This window comes from Papio anubis, chromosome 7 (assembly GCF_008728515.1).
Source record: "Papio anubis isolate 15944 chromosome 7, Panubis1.0, whole genome shotgun sequence".
Classification (NCBI taxonomy): domain Eukaryota; kingdom Metazoa; phylum Chordata; class Mammalia; order Primates; family Cercopithecidae; genus Papio; species Papio anubis.
Window position 1 is genome coordinate 144520328 of NC_044982.1, and position 20241 is coordinate 144540568.

General features: G+C 41.3%; 1 protein-coding gene across 7 annotated transcripts in view; it reads left to right on the forward strand.

Moving 5' to 3' along the window:
- ZNF106 (zinc finger protein 106) overlaps nt 1–20241 on the forward strand; it is an 81841-nt gene that overhangs the window by 22814 nt on the left and 38786 nt on the right. For 4 of the 7 annotated variants that reach the window (XM_009209991.2, XM_009209993.3, XM_009209992.3 and 1 more), the window contains exons 2-4: nt 533–618; nt 6872–6933; nt 15609–15809. In XM_009209991.2, coding sequence (XP_009208255.2) covers nt 565–618; nt 6872–6933; nt 15609–15809 — 317 coding nt within the window. In that variant the 5' untranslated portion in view covers nt 533–564. Of the gene's footprint in view, nt 1–532; nt 619–6871; nt 6934–15200; nt 15551–15608; nt 15810–20241 lie in introns of those variants that run through there. The other 3 variants (XM_009209995.3, XM_031668791.1, XM_031668790.1) reach the window with 2 other exon arrangements.

Consider the following 20241-nt stretch of genomic DNA (forward strand, 5'->3'; position numbering starts at 1 on the left):
TTTTTAGTAGAGACGGGGCTTCACAGTGTTGGCCAGGCTGGTCTCTAACTCCTGACCTCGTGATCTGCCCGCTTCGGCCTCCCAAAGTGCTGGGATTACAGGTGTGAGCCACTGCACCCGGCTGTTCTGAATTAAACTTTAAAATAATGTTCTTCTGAGAATCTTTGGCTACTCTCAAAACATGGTTTTGAGAATCAGCTGTGAGAGGACAAGAGCAGAAGGAAGGAGTCATTTCAGTAGTAGGGTAATGCCATGTGGGATGATGGGTATGCTGGGTGGTGAGAAGTGGTCGGAATTTGGCTATATATCAAAGTAGGACTGACAGTTTCCTAATGAGGGTGGATATGGGGTAAAAAAGAAGGATCAAGGATGGCTCCCAAAATGTTTACCCTATGCACCTGGAAACGGGAAGACTAGGGGAGGAGTAAGGTGGAGGTGAGGAAGACAAGACTTGTAATTTTGGCTATGTGAAGATGAATGCAAGAAAGTATCTGAGGAGAAAAGGTTACTAAATGTTACTTCCTCATTGCAGGTGTGACGTTGAGTGCTTCAGATCTGGTCACTATGGTACGAGAACGAAAATGCATATTGTGCCACATTGTGTACAGCTCAAAAAAGGTAATAATGCAAGAGGCTTTATGACTATTTTTTAAAGAGACATATGTTATTAATAGATGGGAAAAGCTTGACAATGTCTTATTTATGCTTCTTTCCTAAACCATAGTCTCCATTCCACTGGTTTCTTTCTCGTTACTGCCTCCTAAAGCCAGTGCCTGTGTTATTAAACTTCTGTCCATCCAGAATTTGAGGGTATTCAAAACTAGATGACCTAGGGAAATTTATTAGTAACCAGTTATAGGGAAGATACCTTAAAATTCCAAGGTTATTTGAAGTTATACTGCTTTCTGCAATTTTAAAATCATGTACTTGTTGATTAGCTAAGGATATAGCATTTGTTATATGTACCTACATTCTGTTTATGCCTATGCTTGTGGAAAGTGCAGCACAGCAGAAATAGTGTTAACAATATCCTAGATGTCCACAAGGTGGGGATGTTGCTCAAAGAAAAGCTTTTTTTTTTTTTTTTGAAATGGAGTCTTACTGTGTTGCCCAGGCTGTAGTGCAGTGGCACAATCTCAGCTCCCTGCAACCTCTGCCTCCCAGGTTCAAGTGATTCTCCCGCCTCAGCCTCTCAAGTAACTGGGATTGTGCTGCCAGGCATGACTGACTGGTATTTTTAGTAGAGACGGAGTTTCACCATGTTGCCCAGGCTGGTCTTGAACTCCTGACCGCAGGTCACTCACCTGCCTCGGGCCTCCCAAAGTGCTAGGATTACAGGCATGAGCCACCGTGCCTGGCCAAAACATCTTTTTAGGACCTAGAATTGACTGCAATTTGTGTCACTTTTTGCCTTTGCCTGCCTTTATCATTTGCTTTCAGAGTAGTGCTGCTAGTTTAAATACTGAGGAATTTATTCTCTTTGCTTTTAAGATGCTTTTGATTGTCACTGGAAATTCAGAGAACTGGGAGGATCATGGGCTAGGTTACCAGGGAAGTGTGAGTGGAAGTGGTAAACTTTGAAAAGCGACTAGAGTAATGATGGTTTAAGAGAAATGAGGAAGATATATTTTAGGTAGGAGAACAACATGTACAGAGACAAATGGAATGGAGTATGACAGTTCTAGGAGTTGGCAAGAAGGCTCATCTGATTAAAACAGTTTTGCCTTGGGAATAGCAGGACTATAATTTGTAATTTAAGTGAAGACAGTTGATAAACAGTGTTGGATGCCAGATTGAAGGGTTGATTATGATCCACCAAGTAGACTTGGGTGGATTCTATTTTTTTTTCTGTCTAGATTTCTGTTGGTGATGGAAAAATCAGTGAGATTTAAAAATCATGTAATATCAAGCCTGTAATCCCAGCACTTTGGGAGGCCGAGACAGGCGGATCACGAGGTCAGGAGATCGAGACCATCCTGGCTAACACGGTGAAACCCCGTCTCTACTAAAAATACAAAAAACTAGCCGGGCAAGGTGGCGGCGGGGGGGCGCCTGTAGTCCCGGCTACTCGGGAGGCTGAGGCAGGAGAAGGGTGTAAACCCAGGAGGCGGAGCTTGCAGTGAGCTGAGATCCGGCCACTGCACTCCAGCCTGGGCGACAGAGTGAGACTCCGTCTCAAAAAAAAAAAAAAAAATCACGTAATATACCTGCTACTATTTACAAAAATAAAAGAATGCTCTTCTAGTTTTAAAAATTTGATGAAGGTTGACACAAATTGTAAATAAGTCGGAATTCCTTATGACTACTTTCAGATTGGACAGAGGTAGGGAGAAGATGTGAGATAGATAGGCTGCTGCTCAGAGACGTGATATCAGAGTTTCATGGAATAGCAGTCCTATCTTGGGATACCATGATTTTGTGATTTTGCCATTTTAAATCTTTTTGGCTCTTCTACTCTGGTTTCAAACATACTTTTATCTCTTCATACTTTTCCATGATCATAATGAAGTTAAATGAAGGGCTGGAATTGTCTACTCCTGCCCTAGGAAAAGCTGATTGTAGTTTTTATTTATTTTCTTTCTTTTAAAAAAAGGAAAAGCTGGTTGTAGTTTTATTTTTTTTTTTGCCCCCCCACCCCCACTTTGTTTTTTTAAAGCAAGGGAATGGCCTGCTTTAAGTGAGCAGTATGATTTAAGAAAATAACAAAATGGGTTAGTTGGAAGGGATAACTGATACTTACTTTTAGATAGGACTATGAACAATTGGTGTTGAAGCTGAGCTTTTCTCCAATTTTCCAGACTAGTGTAACTCTGCTTTCTCCAAATACACTCTGGAGGAGAAAAGGTTCTAAGTGACTTGAGTATGGGGAAAAACTGTGTAAGATATCCCTGAGTATCCTGAGGCCCATTGACAGATAAAAGACTGAGAAGCCCTGGAGTTAAATATATGTATATCATAGAGATGGAGTCTCACTATGTTGCCCAGCTGGTCTTGAATTCCTGGCCTCAAGTGTGAGCCAGTACACCGGGTCATATTTTTTGTATTATTCAATGTTTTCCACATGTGTTTAACCATGAGTTTCCCCCTCCCCTCCAACCAACCCAGCCTTTAAAAATATAATAACTGATTAATATACAAGGCCTAAATAGAAGCCTAATACATGAGAAGGAATGCATTTGGGCTATTACCTTAATCCTGTGCCTGTGGATCTTTTTTCTTATTATTTTTGTTGTTGTTGTTGTTAAGTTTTGTTTTGAGACAGGGTCTTACCCACTGCTGGAGTGCAGTGGAGCCATCTTAGCTCACTGCAACCTCTGTGTCCCAGGCCCAGGTGATGCTCCCATCTCAGCCTCCTGAGTAGCTTGGACTACAGGCGTGTGCCACCACATTCAGCTATTTTTTAATTAAAAATTTTTTGTAGGGAGGGATGAGGTCTTACTAGACTGCCCACACTGATCTTCAACTCGTAGGCTCAAGTGATCCTTCTACCTCAACCTCCCGAGTACTGGGCTTCCAGGTGTGAGCCACCATGTCTGGCTGAATGTTTTCTAATGATTTTTGAAAGCTTGGTTGTCTCACTGTTAACATTCATTCCTTGGAGCAGGATGGGAGACAATTTGCATGTAAATTTAGGACAAGATTAGTGAAGTGTTTTTAAAAAATCAAAAGTCGGCCGGGCGCGGTGGCTCAAGCCTTTGGGAGGCCGAGACGGGCGGATCACGAGGTCAGGAGATCGAGACCATCCTGGCTAACACGGTGAAACCCCGTCTCTACTAAAAATACAAGAAAACTAGCCGGGCGAGGTGGCAGGCGCCTGTAGTCCCAGCTACTCGGGAGGCTGAGGCAGGAGAATGGCGTGAACCCAGGAGACGGAGCTTGCAGTGAGCTGAGATCTGGCCACTGCACTCCAGCCTGGGCGACAGAGCGAGACTCCGTCTCAAAAAAAAAAAAAAATCAAAAGTCACATTAAAACTATTAGTGGATGATAACATTTTTATAGTAAGAAGAATCAGTTTTTATATCAGACAAACCCATTTCAATGAATGCTGTTTTGTCAGGAATGGTTTTGTTGTAAGGAACAGAACTCACTTAAATTTAGCTCAAGTAAAGGGGGTTAGGCATGTTGATAAGCATCTAAATCAAGGAAGAATTGAATAACAGGAAGCATAAAGACTTCATATATATATATATATATAGATATTTTTTTTTTTTTTTTTTTGAGACGGCGTTTTTGCTCTTGTTGCCCAGGCTGGAGTGCAATGGCGTGACCTTGGCTCACTGCAACCTCCACCTCCTGGGTTCAAGTGATTCTCCTGCTTCAGCCTCCTGAGTAGCTGGGATTACAGGCATGTGCCACCACATCCAGCTAATTTTGTATTTTTAGTAGAGACGGGGTTTCACCATGTTGGTCAGGCTGGTCGAGAACTGCTGACCTCAGGTGATCCACTCACCTTGGTCTCCGAAAGTGTTGGGGTTACAGGCATGAGCCACCGTGCCCCGCCGAAGTTGTGTATATTAATGGATTTTTTTTCATTCTATTCTGTCGCTAACTTGTCTTAGTTTTCAAGTCTGCAAGTGTTAATTTTAGTTACTGGCCAATCAGTTGTGGCTAGAAGAGGTAATGTGTAAAGCTACTCTCTCCTTATGAAGCATTTGTAGAGATAGGAAAGAAACAATGCTCATCTTCAGTAAAATTGCCATTTAAAAGAAGTGTTTTGGCCGGGCACGGTGGCTCACGCCTATAATCCCAGAACTTTGGAAGGCCGAGGCGGGCAGATTACCTGAGGTCAGGAGTTCAAGACCAGCCTGGCCAACATGGTGAAACCCCATCTCTACTTAAAATACAAAAAATTAGCTGGGCGTAGTGACGCATGCCTGTAATCCAGGCTACTCAGGAGGCTGAGGCAGGAGAATCTCTTGAAACCTGGGAGGCAGAGGTTGCGGTGAGCCGAGATCGAGCCACTACTCTCCAACGTGGGTGACAGAGCGAGACAAATGACCTGTATATAATGAAAAAATGTCAATGCACCCAATGCTTACAATGTGACATGGTGTCTGAAGCATTAGCTTTGGTGTCAGATCTGCCTGGGTTTGAATCCCACTTTGACCACTTGATTATTTGTGACTCTGAGAGGGCAAGACTGAATATTTTGTTTGTTTGTTTGTTTTTTGAGACGGAGTCTCACTCTTGTTGCCCAGGCTGGAGTGCAGTGGCATGATCTCGGCTCACTCCAACCTCCGCCTTCCCGGGTTCAAGCGATTCTCCTGCCTCAGCCTTCCAAGTAGCTGGGATTACAGGCGCCCACCACCATGCCCAGCTAGTGTTGTGTTTTTTGGGTTTTTTTTTGTATTTTTAGTAGAGACCGGGTTTCACCATGTTGGTTAGGCTGGTCTCAAACTCCTGACCTCATGATCCGCCTGCCTTAGCCTCCCAAAGTGCTGGGATTACAGGCATGAGCCACTGTGCCCGGCCAAAACTGAGTATTTTCACACTTAACCTTTAATGCCTAGCGCTGTTCTTGGCATATAATAAGAACTTGATAAATATTTGGTGAATGAATGAGTTAACTTCTCTGCATTCTTCAGCATGAAATTAATCATACTCCTTCGGCAGTATTTTGCAGTTCAAGTGAGAAATTGTTTGAGGGACTTCACACAGGATGCAGTAAATAGCAATAACACAACAAGTGTTGTAGCCCTTTATTATTATATATGTGAATACCCATTCTCTAATTATGGCATTCTGGCTGTATATACTGTAGAGTGACAAAGGGATAGACATTTATAGCTTTTTGAGTTTTGTGCATGTGTATGTACACATGTGTGCGTGTTTTTTTCTTTTTCTTTTTTTTTTTTTGAGATGGAGTCTTGTTCTGTTGCCAGGCTGGAGTGCAATGGCACAATCTTGACTCACTGCAGCCTCCGCCTCCCAGGTTCGAGCGATTCTCCTGCCTCAGCCTCCTGAGTAGCTGGGACTATAGGCACGCGCCGCCATGCCTGGCTAATTTTCGTATTTTTAGTAGAGACGGGGTTTCATCATGTTAGCCAGGATGGTCTTGATTTCCTGACCTCGTGAGCCGCCCGCCTCAGCCTCCCAAAGTGCTGGGATTACAGGCGTGAGCCACCGCACCTGGCAGTTTGCATGTTTTTAAGTGGCAGCTTTCTCACATATTTTCTTCCCTCTAAGGATGGAAAGGAGGGAATCTACTATAAATGTTCAAACTTTTCACTGGAACCAAACAAATCCATTGGGGAAGTGAGGGAGTGGACAGTGAAGATAAAGGAATGATTAAGCTGCTATGTTCAAAGTATTTTTTTTAAAACTTTCTTATCTAGCATAGAGAGGCTGTGTTATGTTTGTAACTCCTATCTAAAATTGATGTATCTCTCTATATTCATTCAACAAATGCTTATTGATGACTCTATGCTAGGCCCTGTCCAAGACATGGGTATTACATAAGAGTTGTAGCTTACTCTTGAGAAACTATGGATAAAAGAAGCCAAATAGTTGAAAAGTTGAGTGGTTTGACAGGTTTTTTTTAAAATGAACTTTAGTAAATTCTTTATAATGGGATAGAATTTAACCTACTTAGTTTACTTGTAAGTCTTTTGCTTGCTAAAGACAATACTTTCTAATCTTTTTGGAAAGCCACTTAAATATGTCTTTTGAAGAATTCTTTTTATTTAAACATGAAATATATTTAAAAACACAGTCAATTATTAAGGAACTGATTTCAGTATTAAATTGAGAATAACCACAAACACATTTTGACATAAGGAGTTTGAGCCTCAATTTTTCATTGAATAGGAACAGAGGAGTTTTTTCAAAGCAATCCTGCTTAGTTTTAATCTACTTTCTTTACTTTTGAAGGAGATGGATGAACACATGCGGAGCATGTTGCATCACAGGGAACTTGAGAACCTGAAGGGCAGGTATGGTAACGGCTCTCTTCCGTAAGTTTGTGAATGCGGGTGGATCTGAGTGATGATGGTGCCTGTCAGTTTGTTTTGCAGTAATCCATCATAAGCAAATGTTGTCTTATGGTGTAGAACAATCTTTTAGAATTAATACAAAGTATAGTAGATTTTTGGCATTCAAAAGAAGAAAAACTCTGATACCTTTGGGCATCTCAAATATGTGAATTTACAGCGGCCCTATCAAGTAGATTACAACAAAGGTGAGTTGGGATGAGCTAACTCTCTCATTAGTAAGCTGTGTCATTCCTACCCGCCAGCCTTACAACTAGGGCATTTTGTATTTTTACTTTAGTAGTGTTACACATTACTGCATGCCATAAACATTTAGTATTGCTGAAATTGTCTGAGACATCCAAAGTCTGCTAGATAGCACTGAATCTCATTGGTATAAACAAAATTGAAATATAAACCTTAAGTGTATTTAAGAATGCTGGCCAGGTACAGTGGCTCATGCCTGTAATCCCAACACTTTGGGAGCCCAGAGTGGAAGGATTACTTGAACCCAGGAGTCTGAGACTAGCCTGGGCAACATAGCAAGACCTTGTCTCTACAAATAAAGAAATTAGGTGGGTGTGGCAGCTAATAGCCTGTGGTCCCAGCTATTTGGGAGGCTTAGGTTGGGAGGATCACTTGAGCTTAGGTAGGTCCGGGCTACAGTGATAGGGCCACTGCCCTCCTGCCTGGGTGACACAGTGAGACCCTGTCTCCAAAAAAAAAAAAAAAAAGAATGCTGTTCTGTGATTTAAAGCTTGAACTGTTTAAGGAAAGGAAATCTAAAAGTGGACACCTTTAAAAAATGAAATGTAGTCCGGGTGCAGTGGCTCATGCCTGTAATCCCAGCATTTTGGAAAACTGAGCCAGGCAGATTGCTTGAGCCCAGGAGTTCAAGACCAACCTGGACAACATGGGGAAACCCCATTGTATTAGTCTATTCTCATGCTGCTAATAAAGACATACCCGAGACTGGGTAATTTATAAAGGAGGGAGGTTTAATTGACTCACAGTTCCACGTGGCTGGGGAGGCCTCACAGTCATGGCGGAAGGTGAATGAGGAGCAGAGTTACGTCTTACATGGCAGCAGGCAACAGAGCTCGTGCAGGGGAATTCCCATTTATAAAACCATCAGATCTCCTGAGGCTTATTCACTACCATGAGAACAGTATGGGGGAAACTGCCCCTATGATTCAGTTATCTCCACCTGGACCTACCCTTGACATGTGAGGATTACTGCAATTCAAGGTGAGATTTGGGTGGGGACACAGCCAAACCATATCACCTGTCTCTATGCCCTACCCCACAAAAAACTCCAAAATTAGCTGGGCGTAGTGGTGTGTGCCCATAGTCCCAGCTACTCATCAGCCTGAGGTAGGAAGATACTTGAACCTGGGAGTTGGAGGTTGCGGTGAGCCAAGATCACACCACCACACTCCAGCCTGGTGACAGAGCCAGAACCTGTCTCAAAAAAAAAAGTAGCATGTGTGTGTATTCCATGTCTTTTGTCTATTTGTGATTTCTTTTTTTTGATGTATTTGACTTCTGTCAGTTTGAAGTTTGGAAACAGGATAGATGGAGAAACATTGGGAACCTAGGAAATAGGAATTATATCTTATCCCATGAATAAAAGTTACAAGTTTTTTGGTTTTTTTTGTTTTTTTCTTTGAGATGGAGTCTCACTCTGTCTCCCAGGCTGGAGTGCAGTGGTGCCATCTCTGCTCACTGCAGCCTCCGCCTCCTGGGTTCAAGCAACTCTCCACCCTCCTGAGTAGCTGGGATTACAGGTGTGCGCCACCACGCGTGGCTAATTTTTGTACTTTTAGTAGAGACGGGGTTTCACCATGTTAGTCAGGCTGGTCTCGAACTCCTGACCTTGTGATCCGCCCGCCTCGGCCTCCCAAAGTGTTGGGATTACAGGCGTGAGCCACTGTGCCTGGCCAATAGTTACAAGTTTTGATCAGGATGTCAACCTAGGTCATTTGAAATTTATTTTTTTAGGCCGGGCGCGGTGGCTCAAGCCTGTAATCCCAGCACTTTGGGAGGCCAAGATAGGCGGATCACGAGGTCAGGAGATCAAGACCATCCTGGCTAACACGGTGAAACCCCGTCTCTACTAAAAAATACAAAAAACTAGCCGGGCGAGGTGGCGGGCGCCTGTAGTCCCAGCTACTCGGGAGGCTGAGGCAGGAGAATGGTGTGAACCCGGGAGGCGGAGCTTGCAGTGAGCCGAGATCCGGCCACTGCACTCCAGTCTGGGCGACAGAGCGAGATGCCTCTCAAAAAAAAAAAAAAAAAAAATTATTTTTTTATGACCCACAGTTTAAGATTCTGTGGGCAAATTAATGTGTTATTAAACTTTCAGCATCTCTTTAGCCTATTAGTGGAATTTTTCCCTGCCCCCAGTCTCTTACTGTGTGGAGGTTAGGTCTTAGCAATATAAAGGAGACTTACTCAAATTTAGTATGGGGAGCCCTTATTATTTTTAATATATGCTTTTTTGAGACAGGGTCTCACTCAGTCTATCACCAGACTGGGGTGCCATAGCACAATCACAGCTCACTGCAACCTCAAACTTCTGGGCTCAAACAATCCTCCCACCTTAGCTTACTGTGTAGCTGGGACTACAGGTGTGTGCCACCACGCCCTTTTGGCTTTTAGTTTTGGCTTTTATTTTTTGTAAAGACAGGGTTCCATTCTGTCTTTTATTTGGCTTTTATTTTTTGTAAAAACAAGGTTCCACTCTGTTGCTCAGGGTGGTCTTGAATTCCTGGGCTCTAGTTGATCCTCCTGCCTCTGCCTTCCAAATTGGTGGAGCGACAGGCATGAGCCACTCTGCATGGCCAGAAACCCTTATCATAGTACCTTGAATATATATGATCTCTACCTCATTAACATTCAAAATGTATGAAATACAGTCAACTTTTGATTACGTGGAGTATTTTACTTTAAAATCCCATTTTCTTTCTCTTTTTCTTTTTCTTTTTTTTTTTTTTTTTGAGACGGAGTCTCACTCTGTCGCCCAGGCTGGAGTGCAGTGGCGCGATCTTGGCTCACTGCAAGCTCCGCCTCCCAGGTTCACACCATTCTCCTGCCTCAGCCTCCTGAGTAGCTGGGACTACAGGAGCCCACCACCACGCCCGGCTAATTTTTTTTGTATTTTTTTTAGTAGAGACGGGGTTTCACCGTGTTAGCCAGGATGGTCTCGATCTCCTGACCTCGTGATCCGCCCGACTTGGCCCCCCAAAGTGCTGGGATTACAGGCATGAGCCACCGCGCCCGGCCTAAAATCCCATTTTCAACAGACTTCCTTCTAGAGTTCATTAAGGGTTACTTACCTGCCACCCGACCCGTCTGCACTACATCATTAAACAAAACGAACGAGGTCAGTAAATCTAGTCTGTAGGAGAGAAGCCCATTGTATTCAAAGATTAATGCCTCATTTATTTCAGACATCACTAATCAGCCATTTAAAACGTTTTTAAAAGTTTGGGCCGGCCGCAATGCTCGTGCCTATATCCCAGCACCTTGGGAGGCTGAGACAGGAGGATCACTTGAGCCCAGGAGTTCGAGACCATCCTGGGCAACATAGTGGGACCCCGTCTCTATCCAAAAATAAATAAATAAATAAATAGCCAGGTGTGGTGGGTTGCACCTGTAGTCCAGCTACGTAAAGGATGCTGAGGCAGGAGGATCCCTTGAGCCTAGGAGTTCGAGGCTGCAGTGAGCTATGATTGTGCCACTGCACTCCAGCCTGGGCGACAGTGAGACCCTGTCTCAAAACAAAACCAAGTTTGGTCACATAAGACTTATGTTTATAATCAATGCAGAATCGTAAAAAGTTTTTTAAAAAGTAAAAGTCTTCTCCCTACCCCACTCCCCTTTCCCCTCTAAATCCTATTTCTCTCTTAGGGGAGACTCAGTGGTTGGTGTATATCCTATCCAGATCTCTTTCTATGTATTTACATACTTATTTATTTATTTATTGAGATGGAGTTTCACACTTGTAGCCCAAACTGGAGTGCAGTGGTGCGATCTTGGCCCACCGCAACCTCTGCCTCCTGGGTTCAAGCTATTCTCCTGCCTCGGCCTCCCAAGTAGCTGGGATTACAGGTGCGCGCAACTACGCCCGGCTAATTTTTTGTATTTTTAGTAGAAACTGGGTTTCGCCATGTTGACCAGGCTGGTCTCGAACTCCTGACCTCAGGTGATCCACCTGCCTCAGCCTCCCAAAGTGCTGGGATTACAGGCATGAGCCACCACACCCGGCCTATACACTTACATTTGTAGATACACATTTCATTTTGTGATATTAACATAATGAATCACATTGTCATTTATGTTTTGTTCTGTAATGTGTTCTTTTCCACCCATGCAGCTATGCTGTGCCATGGAGATTTTATCTACCATTTTTAATTATTTGGATCACATTAAAATAATTAGGAAAAAGGCACTAAAAGCCTCCCTGAGCTGCCAATGGGAACGTCAGGTTTTGCACCCTAACTCATTTTCTTTAGAGGATAGCCTTTAGTACTTATTTACTCACATATTGGATATAGTGTTCCTGACCTGTAACAAATTATGTTACATATAAGGGAGAAGACAAACAGGTAGCAAGAAAAAACAGCTTACAAAATTATAGGAAATCCCATAAAATCTCAAAAACTGTTTACTGGCTTGGAGCTTTTACTGTAAGGATGATCTTTACCAGCTTGTACCATAGGGACAAATTATTATCAGTCATTATTTCTTTACCCTGTTATCCTGAGTTTGTAATTATTTCCTCTGGATTTCATTTTTAACTACTGAGTTTCTAACACTGAGACTTTCTTTTGCTCAGTGTAGTTGTGTCTACAGTTTTTGGTTGTGATCTGGTTAAGAATTGCAAAGTACGTGTTGTTTAGGCTTTGCATGCAAGCTTGAATAAGCAATAAGTAACTGGTCTTATTTGGTTCACAGCTGTGGACATGTGAAACATTTCCCTGTTTTTTCCTAATATACTTCTTCAGATGTGTGGGCTGTAAGTAGCATCTCCAGATAGAGACTATTAAAAAGGCACAACCTTTATTTATTCAGCAGCTGTTGTCGGGTAGTTAGAGCAAGCTTAATAAAGAAAAGCTTATGGAGAGAATATCTTAAGACTTTGCATTTCGCACATGAGAGGAAATTGTGTGGTAACAGGATGAAGCTAATTTAGGCCCTCCTTTAAATGCCCTAAGGAAAATTATTGCCTTTGCTAGCCAAGGAGCAAAGCTGTACATTTCCCCCATAATTATTTTACTTATTCACACAGTGTAGGATTTTAACTGATTATTAATAAATGTCAAGTAGCATCATTAAAATATTATTTAATTTGCTATTAGGTTTTTAAAACGTGGTTTCCCAAACACTATATGTTGAAGCATGAATGCCTGTTGTGTAGAGAACAGAGGTAAATATGCTTACTCCACACACACTTGAATTTTCAGAAGATGTGGTCACACAGAGAAAGAACAGGGTGGTCTAACGGCATCTTCTGAAAACACAGATGTGTGTGGAGGTCACCGTATTACTTCTTTACACTTTTTGAAGTTTCTTATAAAGTTTTTTTTTTTTAAGTTTCTTGCAGAGTTTCTATTTTAAACTGGATTTTATTTATAGGAAAATGTTAGGGATTTGGTTTTTTGAAAAATCATTTTTAGTATTAACTTTTTTTTTTTTTGAGATGGAGTTTTGCTCTTGTTGCCCAGGCTGGAGTGCAATGGTACAATCTCCGCTCACCACAACTTCCATCTCCTGGGTTCAAGTGATTCTCCTGCCTCAGCCTCCCGAGTAGTTGGGATTACAGGCATGTGCCACCACACCCGACTAATTTTGTATTTTTAGTAGAGACTGGGTTTCTCCATGTTGGTGAGGCTGGTCTTGAACTCCTGACCTGAGGTGATCTGCCCACCTCAGCCTCCCAAAGTGCTGGGATTACAGGCGTAAGCACCCAGCTAGTGTTAACTTTTATACTGCACTTACTGCCTGTGCCCTTCTGGGCAGGGTCTCTGATTTGTTCTCTGTCAAATAATTTTGGAACTATGGTTATATTCTTTCTCACTAGGATTGCAAAATGGTTTGAAAATGTTCCACTGTTAAGAATCCAACATATGTTTGTGCTTTGGGGGTTGCAGGGTGTGTGGGTTTATTATTATGGATGTTTATTTTTAACAGTTAAGTTCTGCCTACTTTATACAACATTCCTTAATATTTTGGAAAGTCAGTATTGCTTTCTAGCTGTGTCTTTTAAGAGTGAGGGGTTTTGATAGATAGTTTGAGCATTAGACAAATTCTCTGCATTTTAGAAGTAAGGATAAAATCAGGAATTTTATTTTAAAATACCTTTTAGGGATTATACTAAAGTCCCTAGTTGAAAGATGTCCCTGGTACTGCAGTATTCAGTTTAGCAGTCTGTGAGTTTTTAGATATAAAAGTAGGCTAAGATATTTTCCGTAGTTTTAGAAAGTTTTAAGGCAAAAATATTTTCTTTTTTTGTTTTTTTTTTTTGAGACCAAGTCTCACTCTGTTACCCAGGTTGGAGTGCAGTGGAGTGATCTCGGCTCACTGCAGCCTCCACCTCCCAGGTTCAAGCGATTCTTCTGCCTCAACCTCCTGAGTAGCTGGGATTACAGCCGCGCGCCACCGTGCCCGGCTGATTTTTGTATTTTAAGTAGAGGTGGGGTTTCACCGTATTGGCCAAGCTGGTCTCGAACTCCTGACCTCGTGATCCACCCACCTCAGCCTCCCAAAGTGCTGGGATTACAGGCTTCAGCCACTGCGCCCGGCCGACAAAAAGATTTTCTAACTGGAAAATTGAGTTGATTGGAATGTTTATAGTGTACAGGAGATATTGTAGATTTGTTATAGTCCTCAGACTGTTCTCATGCTGCCCATTGTGATAGATTTATATAATTAACTTCTTTGTGTGTTGCTTTGAGAAACAGCTTGTTATTAACGTTCAGTTGGAATGAGCTACCATCAATTTAATTGCTTGAGAGAAAAGTATCAGTATCCCTGGTAAACTGGAGAAAGTTGAGGATTATTCTTTTTTCTTTTTTTTTTTTTTTGAGATGGAGTCTCACTCTGTTGCTCATGCTGGAGTGCAGTGGCATGATCTCAGCTCACTACAACCTCCGCCTCCCGGGTTCAAGTGATTCTCGTGCCTCACCCTCCCGAGTAGCTGGGATTACAGGTGCCACCACCACACCCCGCTAATTTTTTGTATTTTTAGTAGAGATGGGGTTTTACCAGGTTGGTCAGGCTGGTCTCGAACTCGACCTCATGATCCACCCGTCTCGGCCTCCCCAAGTGCTGGGACTACAGGCGTGAGCCACCAAGCCTGGCCTTTTTTTTTTTTTTTCTTGAATGAATATTCAGGTGATCTGTTGAACAGTAACTGTCTTCTAGTAAATGAAGTGCCCAGTTTTGAGGGTCTCTTCTGGTTGATTGATGTAAATTCTGCCTATGTCTAGTTAGGTATTTGTGAGGGAAAGATGGAACAGAGGTGCACGTGTGTGTATGTATTTCTGTCTGGACAAAGACGGCATGTCTTTTTGGGTTGTTGGGTTTTTTTTAATAGATTGGCATAGGAAGTGCAAAAATATAACTAGTCTAAATCCAAGACATATGATACAGAGTTAAGCCAATTTGGATTGTTGAATGGATACTGCTGTCTTGTAACTATGGCGTTCAGATGTTTCTCATAAATGACTGCATAGTCAGCTGACCCAGTCAAGGGATTTCCAGAAGCTAAAAAGCAGTTAAATTATTTATCTGCTGCAGCTCTGGACACTGATTCAAGACTTTGGCTTCTGAAGACTGGCTAAGTGAGATTTGCCATGAAGTATGTAAAGTAAAAAAACAAAACAAAGCAAAAAAGTCTGCCTAGTTTAACTAAAGACCTGGTTTTGCATCTCTCTGAACTGTAGCATTTTCTGAAACTTGAGAAAATACATTTGCTTGGCACAGCTGTTAACTTCCTACAACTGAAATGCTTTCCATTCCCTTTAAAATAAGCCCTTCTGAAGCAGAATGTAGATCACATGTATCATCCAGACCAAAAAAGTTTGCCTGGACTACTCCTGGGTCCGGAATCCTCACATTCCAGGCAGAGCTCCAGCTGTTCCGATTTAGTTACCCACTTGGGATTGGCTGTGCCACCTACTCTTGTTTCCACCCCTTAACTTTCACTGGAAGAAAGCTCTAGACTGAAGATTAAATGTAAGCGCTGTCACCAGGCCTTCTGAGTGCAGCTGGCACCATGGGTGTGCTCCAGAGCAACTTCTGCTTGCTCCGAGCCCCCTGCCCTGCCTCCCCTTTCACCATGTTTCCTCTGACAAGATTTTAAGTACAGCAATTCAAGAAGATTTCTCCTCCTAAACGACATTGATCTGAAGTGTATTGCCTCTTGATTGCTGGAAAAGAATCTTAAACTCATTTCAAAAGTAACTTATAAACAAACTTATTAAAAGTGATGAAAGGAGCATTGAAATTAATTAGCACTAATTTTTCACTGTGCCAAAGTGTGCAGTGTCCTTCAGAGGAAACGATAGCAGATCTGGTGAGTGTGCCATGCCAGTGGGGAGAATTGAATGTCCCTCATCTCCCTCTTTCCCTAGGGACATTAGTCATGAGTGCCGAGTGTGCGGGGTCACAGAAGTGGGTCTTTCTGCATATGCAAAGCACATTTCTGGCCAGTTGCACAAAGATAACATTGATGCCCAGGAAAGAGAAGATGATGGAAAAGGAGAGGAAGAGGAAGAAGATTATTTTGACAAGGAACTCGTTCAGTTAATAAAACAAAGGAAAGAGCAAAGTCGGTAAGTAATTGATTTTTTAAAAAGCCTATCTATAACAGAACACAGCAGAGAATACATTTTATATCTTTGTACTGTTCAGTCCATAGCCTTTAAACTTAGGTATAAAGTTTAGCTGGAGGTTGTTGTCTTATTAATCAAAGGGCAGTGAAATGCTTTCTTGAACTACTGTAATATCTTCTTAAAAAAGCAAACTCAGTATTGTTCCTATGTAAGCTGTAGCCACATATCTGAAATTTTTGCCATGTTGGTAACTATGTTGAGAATGGTTTTATTGGTATCCAAATCTTTTTTTTTTTTTTTTTTTTTTAAAAGATGGAGTCTCACTCTATCACCCACCCAGGCTGGACTGCAGTGGTGTGATCTTGGTTCACTGTAACCTCTGCCTCCTGGGTTCAAGCAATTCTCCTGCCTCAGCCTCCTGAGTAGCTGGGATTACAGATGCCCGCCACCACGCCTGGCGAATTTTTTTTGTATTTTTAGTAGAGACGGGGTTTCACCCCATTAGCCAAGCTGGTCTCAAACTCCTGACCTCAAGCAATCTGCCTGCCTCAGCCTCCCAAAGTGCTGGGATTACAGGCGTGAGCCACCATACCTGGCCAGTATCCAAATCTTTTGAATACCAATAAGTTGTTATTTGGCATTTAAATTTTCTAGTGGAAAGGTGTTAGAATATAAGCTTCGTTGTATAAATTATATAGTACACAGTATAGTCTTATTACCAAAATAACATTTCTTAGGAAAATGTTTTTTGACTGGTGTGAATTAACGTGGTGCTTCTGCCAAATGTGATTTATCTTTTTGTCTTTGAATCCCCAGTGACTACCACAGTGCTTTATTGAGTAAATTTTTTTGATAGTGTCAAGATCATTTAAGCAATATAAATTTTCTAATTTGTACTGCTTAATTTCATACCTACATTTATACATTCAGATATTGGGCATTTACGTTTTCACCTTACTGTTTTCTGGTCTAAAGAGTTTAATTATAAAATTTGTTAAAAAAAGTTTAATTAATGAGGTAGAAATTTTCAGATGTGAGGGGAAGAGAGAGAAGCACTTATGAGGTGGGATAATTTTTTAAGTCCCAGAATATGAAGAGAATCATTTCAGATTCTAAAATAAAAATTTAAAGAGTATTCTTGAATACTAGTTATACCTGGTCTGTACCTCCTTTTTAGTTAGAGGCTTGACTATAAAAAGGAAGTTGTTTTTACTCTGTGTGTTTAAAATTTTTTTGCCGGGAGGCACGGTGGCTCAGGCCTGTTGTCCTGGTGCACGAGGAGATGAGGCCAGGGCTACAAGACCAGCCTGGGCAACATAGGAAGCCCTTATCTATGTAACCAAAAAAAAAAGAAAATTTAAATTAAAAAAAAAAGTTTTTTGAACAAGTCCTTGAAGGAGACTTTCTTAGTCTTAAAATATCAATAAAGGGTGAGCATCCGTAATCCAAAATCTGAAAATGCACCAAAATCCAAAACTTCTGAGTGCCAGCATGAGGCCACCAGTGGAAAATTCCACACCTCATTTCATTTTACAAAATTATTTAAAATATTATCTAAAATTATCTTCAGACTGTGTATAAAAGGTATATATGAAACATAAATGAATTTTATGTTTAGACTGGGGTCGCATTCCCATAATATCCCATTATGTATATGCAAAAATATTCCAAAATCCAAAGCAATTTGAAATGTAAAACATTTCTGGTCCCAAGCATTTCAGATGAGGGACACTCAAACAACATGGTTCTTAAATCATTTAGTAGCTTAGTCCTTCAAATGACATTTTCATTACTTTTAATATAGTTGCAGTTTACTTTCTCCTACTTTAGGCAGTTGAAGCCTCTGGGAGACTAACTTCTATTTTGTTCTTACATACTAGTGCCATTTTTAGCTTTATCTGTGTAAATAATTAAACATTAAGACAGAATAGATTAGATATTCATATCATAGTTACTATTTTTTGAGTCTTTTGATATGCCTCCTTGGTGACCTATTTATAAAATAATCTACTTCTTCTTTTTTTTTTTTTTGGAGACAGAGTGTTGGTCTGTCACCCAGGCTTGAGTGTAGTGGCACGATGACACCTCACTGCAGCCTCAACTTCCTAAGGCTCCAACAGTCCTCCCACCTCAGCTTCCCAAGAAGCTGGGGCTACAGGCATGCATTGCCACCATGCCTGGCTAATTTTTCTTTTAATTTTTATTTTTGGTGGAGATGGGGTTTAGGCATGTTGCCCAGGCTGGCCTCAAACTTCTGGGCTCAAGTGATCAGCCTCCCAAAGTGCTGAGATTACAGACATGAGCCACCACACCTGGCCAAAATCATCTACTTCTTCAGGAGTGTTTTTTTTCTTTTTTCCTTCATGATTTTTAACTCAGATTATTCTTTCTGGTCTGTGGGTTTAGCTGAATGCTCCTATCTTCTGAATCTAGCCATTTCATGAGATCTAGGAATTCTACTTCGTGAGTATTTATCCCCCAATTCTCCCATTTCTGATCTTATCAATATAGCTGTGTCGGTGGTCTCCTTGGATGTCAAAAGTTTTTACATAGAATCAAAACATAAAGGCAATTTGGTTAATGGTTATAAAAAAAAATTCTGCTACTGTATGTAATAATACTTGTTACTTTCTAAACAGTCTCCTGTTTAGAAATGATTGTAATTTATATAACATTAGTGGATGTTTGAATTTCTAGATAGACTTTTAAATTCCATCTTGTGAAAAAGGAAGAAGTTCCAATTTGTGTCCAAAATATCGTAGACATTAAAACCCTTTAAAGCCAATTTAAGTCAGTACTGAGTTTAAGATTTTTAAGTCAAGGTCAGAGGAAGGAACTTAGATGTGGAAACTTTGTTTTGAGATGTTGATTCTATGAAGGCCTATGGTTAGGAGTATAGACTCTGGCTGGAGTCAGACTGCCAAGGTTTAAATCTCTACTCTGCTACTTTCTGGCTGTCTTATTCTAGTCAAGTTATGTAACCTCTCTACTGCTCAATTTCTCATCTGAAAAGTAGGAATAATAAGAATACTTGCCACGCCTATAATCCCAGTGTTTTGGGAGGCTGAGGCAGGCAGATCATGAGGTCAGGAGTTCAAGACCAGCCTGGCCAACATGGTGAAACCCCATCTCTACTAAAAATATAAAAATTAGCCAGGCATGGTGGCGGGCACCTGTAATCCCAGCTACTCAGGAGGCTGAGGCAGGAGAATCACTTGAACTCGAGAGGTGGAGGTTGCAGTGAGCCGAGATCATGCCATTGTACTCCTGCCTAGGTGACAAAGCAAGACTCCATCTCAAAAAAAAAAAAAAGAATACTTGCCTCAGGATTATAAAAACTAAAAGAGATAATCTATATATAAGGTGCTTGGCATTAAATGCCTGATACTTAGGTACTCAGTAAATTTTAACTAGCAGTATTCAGTATTTTGAGCACTTAGCACATGATAAGCACCATGGCCATGCACACCATAGGCAGTTTGTAGAAGAAAATAGTATTTACACCTACTGCTGTGATGCTTACTGAAGTTTATTCATGTTTCTGTGGACTCCTCATCTAACATGAATACATGACACAGCTGTAGTTTCTTTATAAAAACCTCTAGCTCATGAAGCTCTTATAGCACATCTTATGGTTACTACTTGTTTGGGATATGCTATTTTCCTCCTGTTTATGACCTTATTATCTCAGCTAGGTGCTAAGCCCTTCACAAACCGGAACTGTACATAAAAGTCTTCTTATACCACTAATGGTTATTGAATGGGTACTGGTCAAAGTGTTTATTAATAAAAATAACCATGCAAAGTATAATCTTATTTAAAATAGGTTAAGAAATGGGAGTTTTTCAGAAAGAACCTACAACTGGAAAAATCATGGTATTAAGGGCAGCTGAATATAAAATTGTATTAAATATGATAACTAGGCCAGGCACAGTGGCTCATGCCTGTATGCCTGTAATCCCAGCACTTTGGGAGGCTGCGGTGGGTGAATTACCTGAGGTCAGGAGTTTGAGACCAGCCTGGCCAACATGGTGAAACACCGTGTCTACCAAAAATACAAAAATTAGCCAGGCGTGGTGGCGCATGCCTGTAATCCCAGCTACTTGGGAGGCTGAGGCAGGAGAATTGCTTGAGCCTCAGAGACAAAGGTTGCAGTGAGCTGAGATTGTGCCACTGCACTCCAGCCTGGCCAACAGAGCAAGACTCTGTCTCAAAAAGAAAGAAAAAAAAAGATAACTATAGCTATAAAATATAATTGTTCTTATTCCAAAAAAACTGCATAATATAAAAATAATAATTGGATGATAGGGACAAAATCTCAGAACATGCCAAGAAAAACAGGACCAAGAAAGGGAGGAGAATATAAATGTGTCAAATTTTTATTTGCTTGTTTTTTTGAGATAGTCTCGCTCTGTTGCCCAGGCTGGAGTGC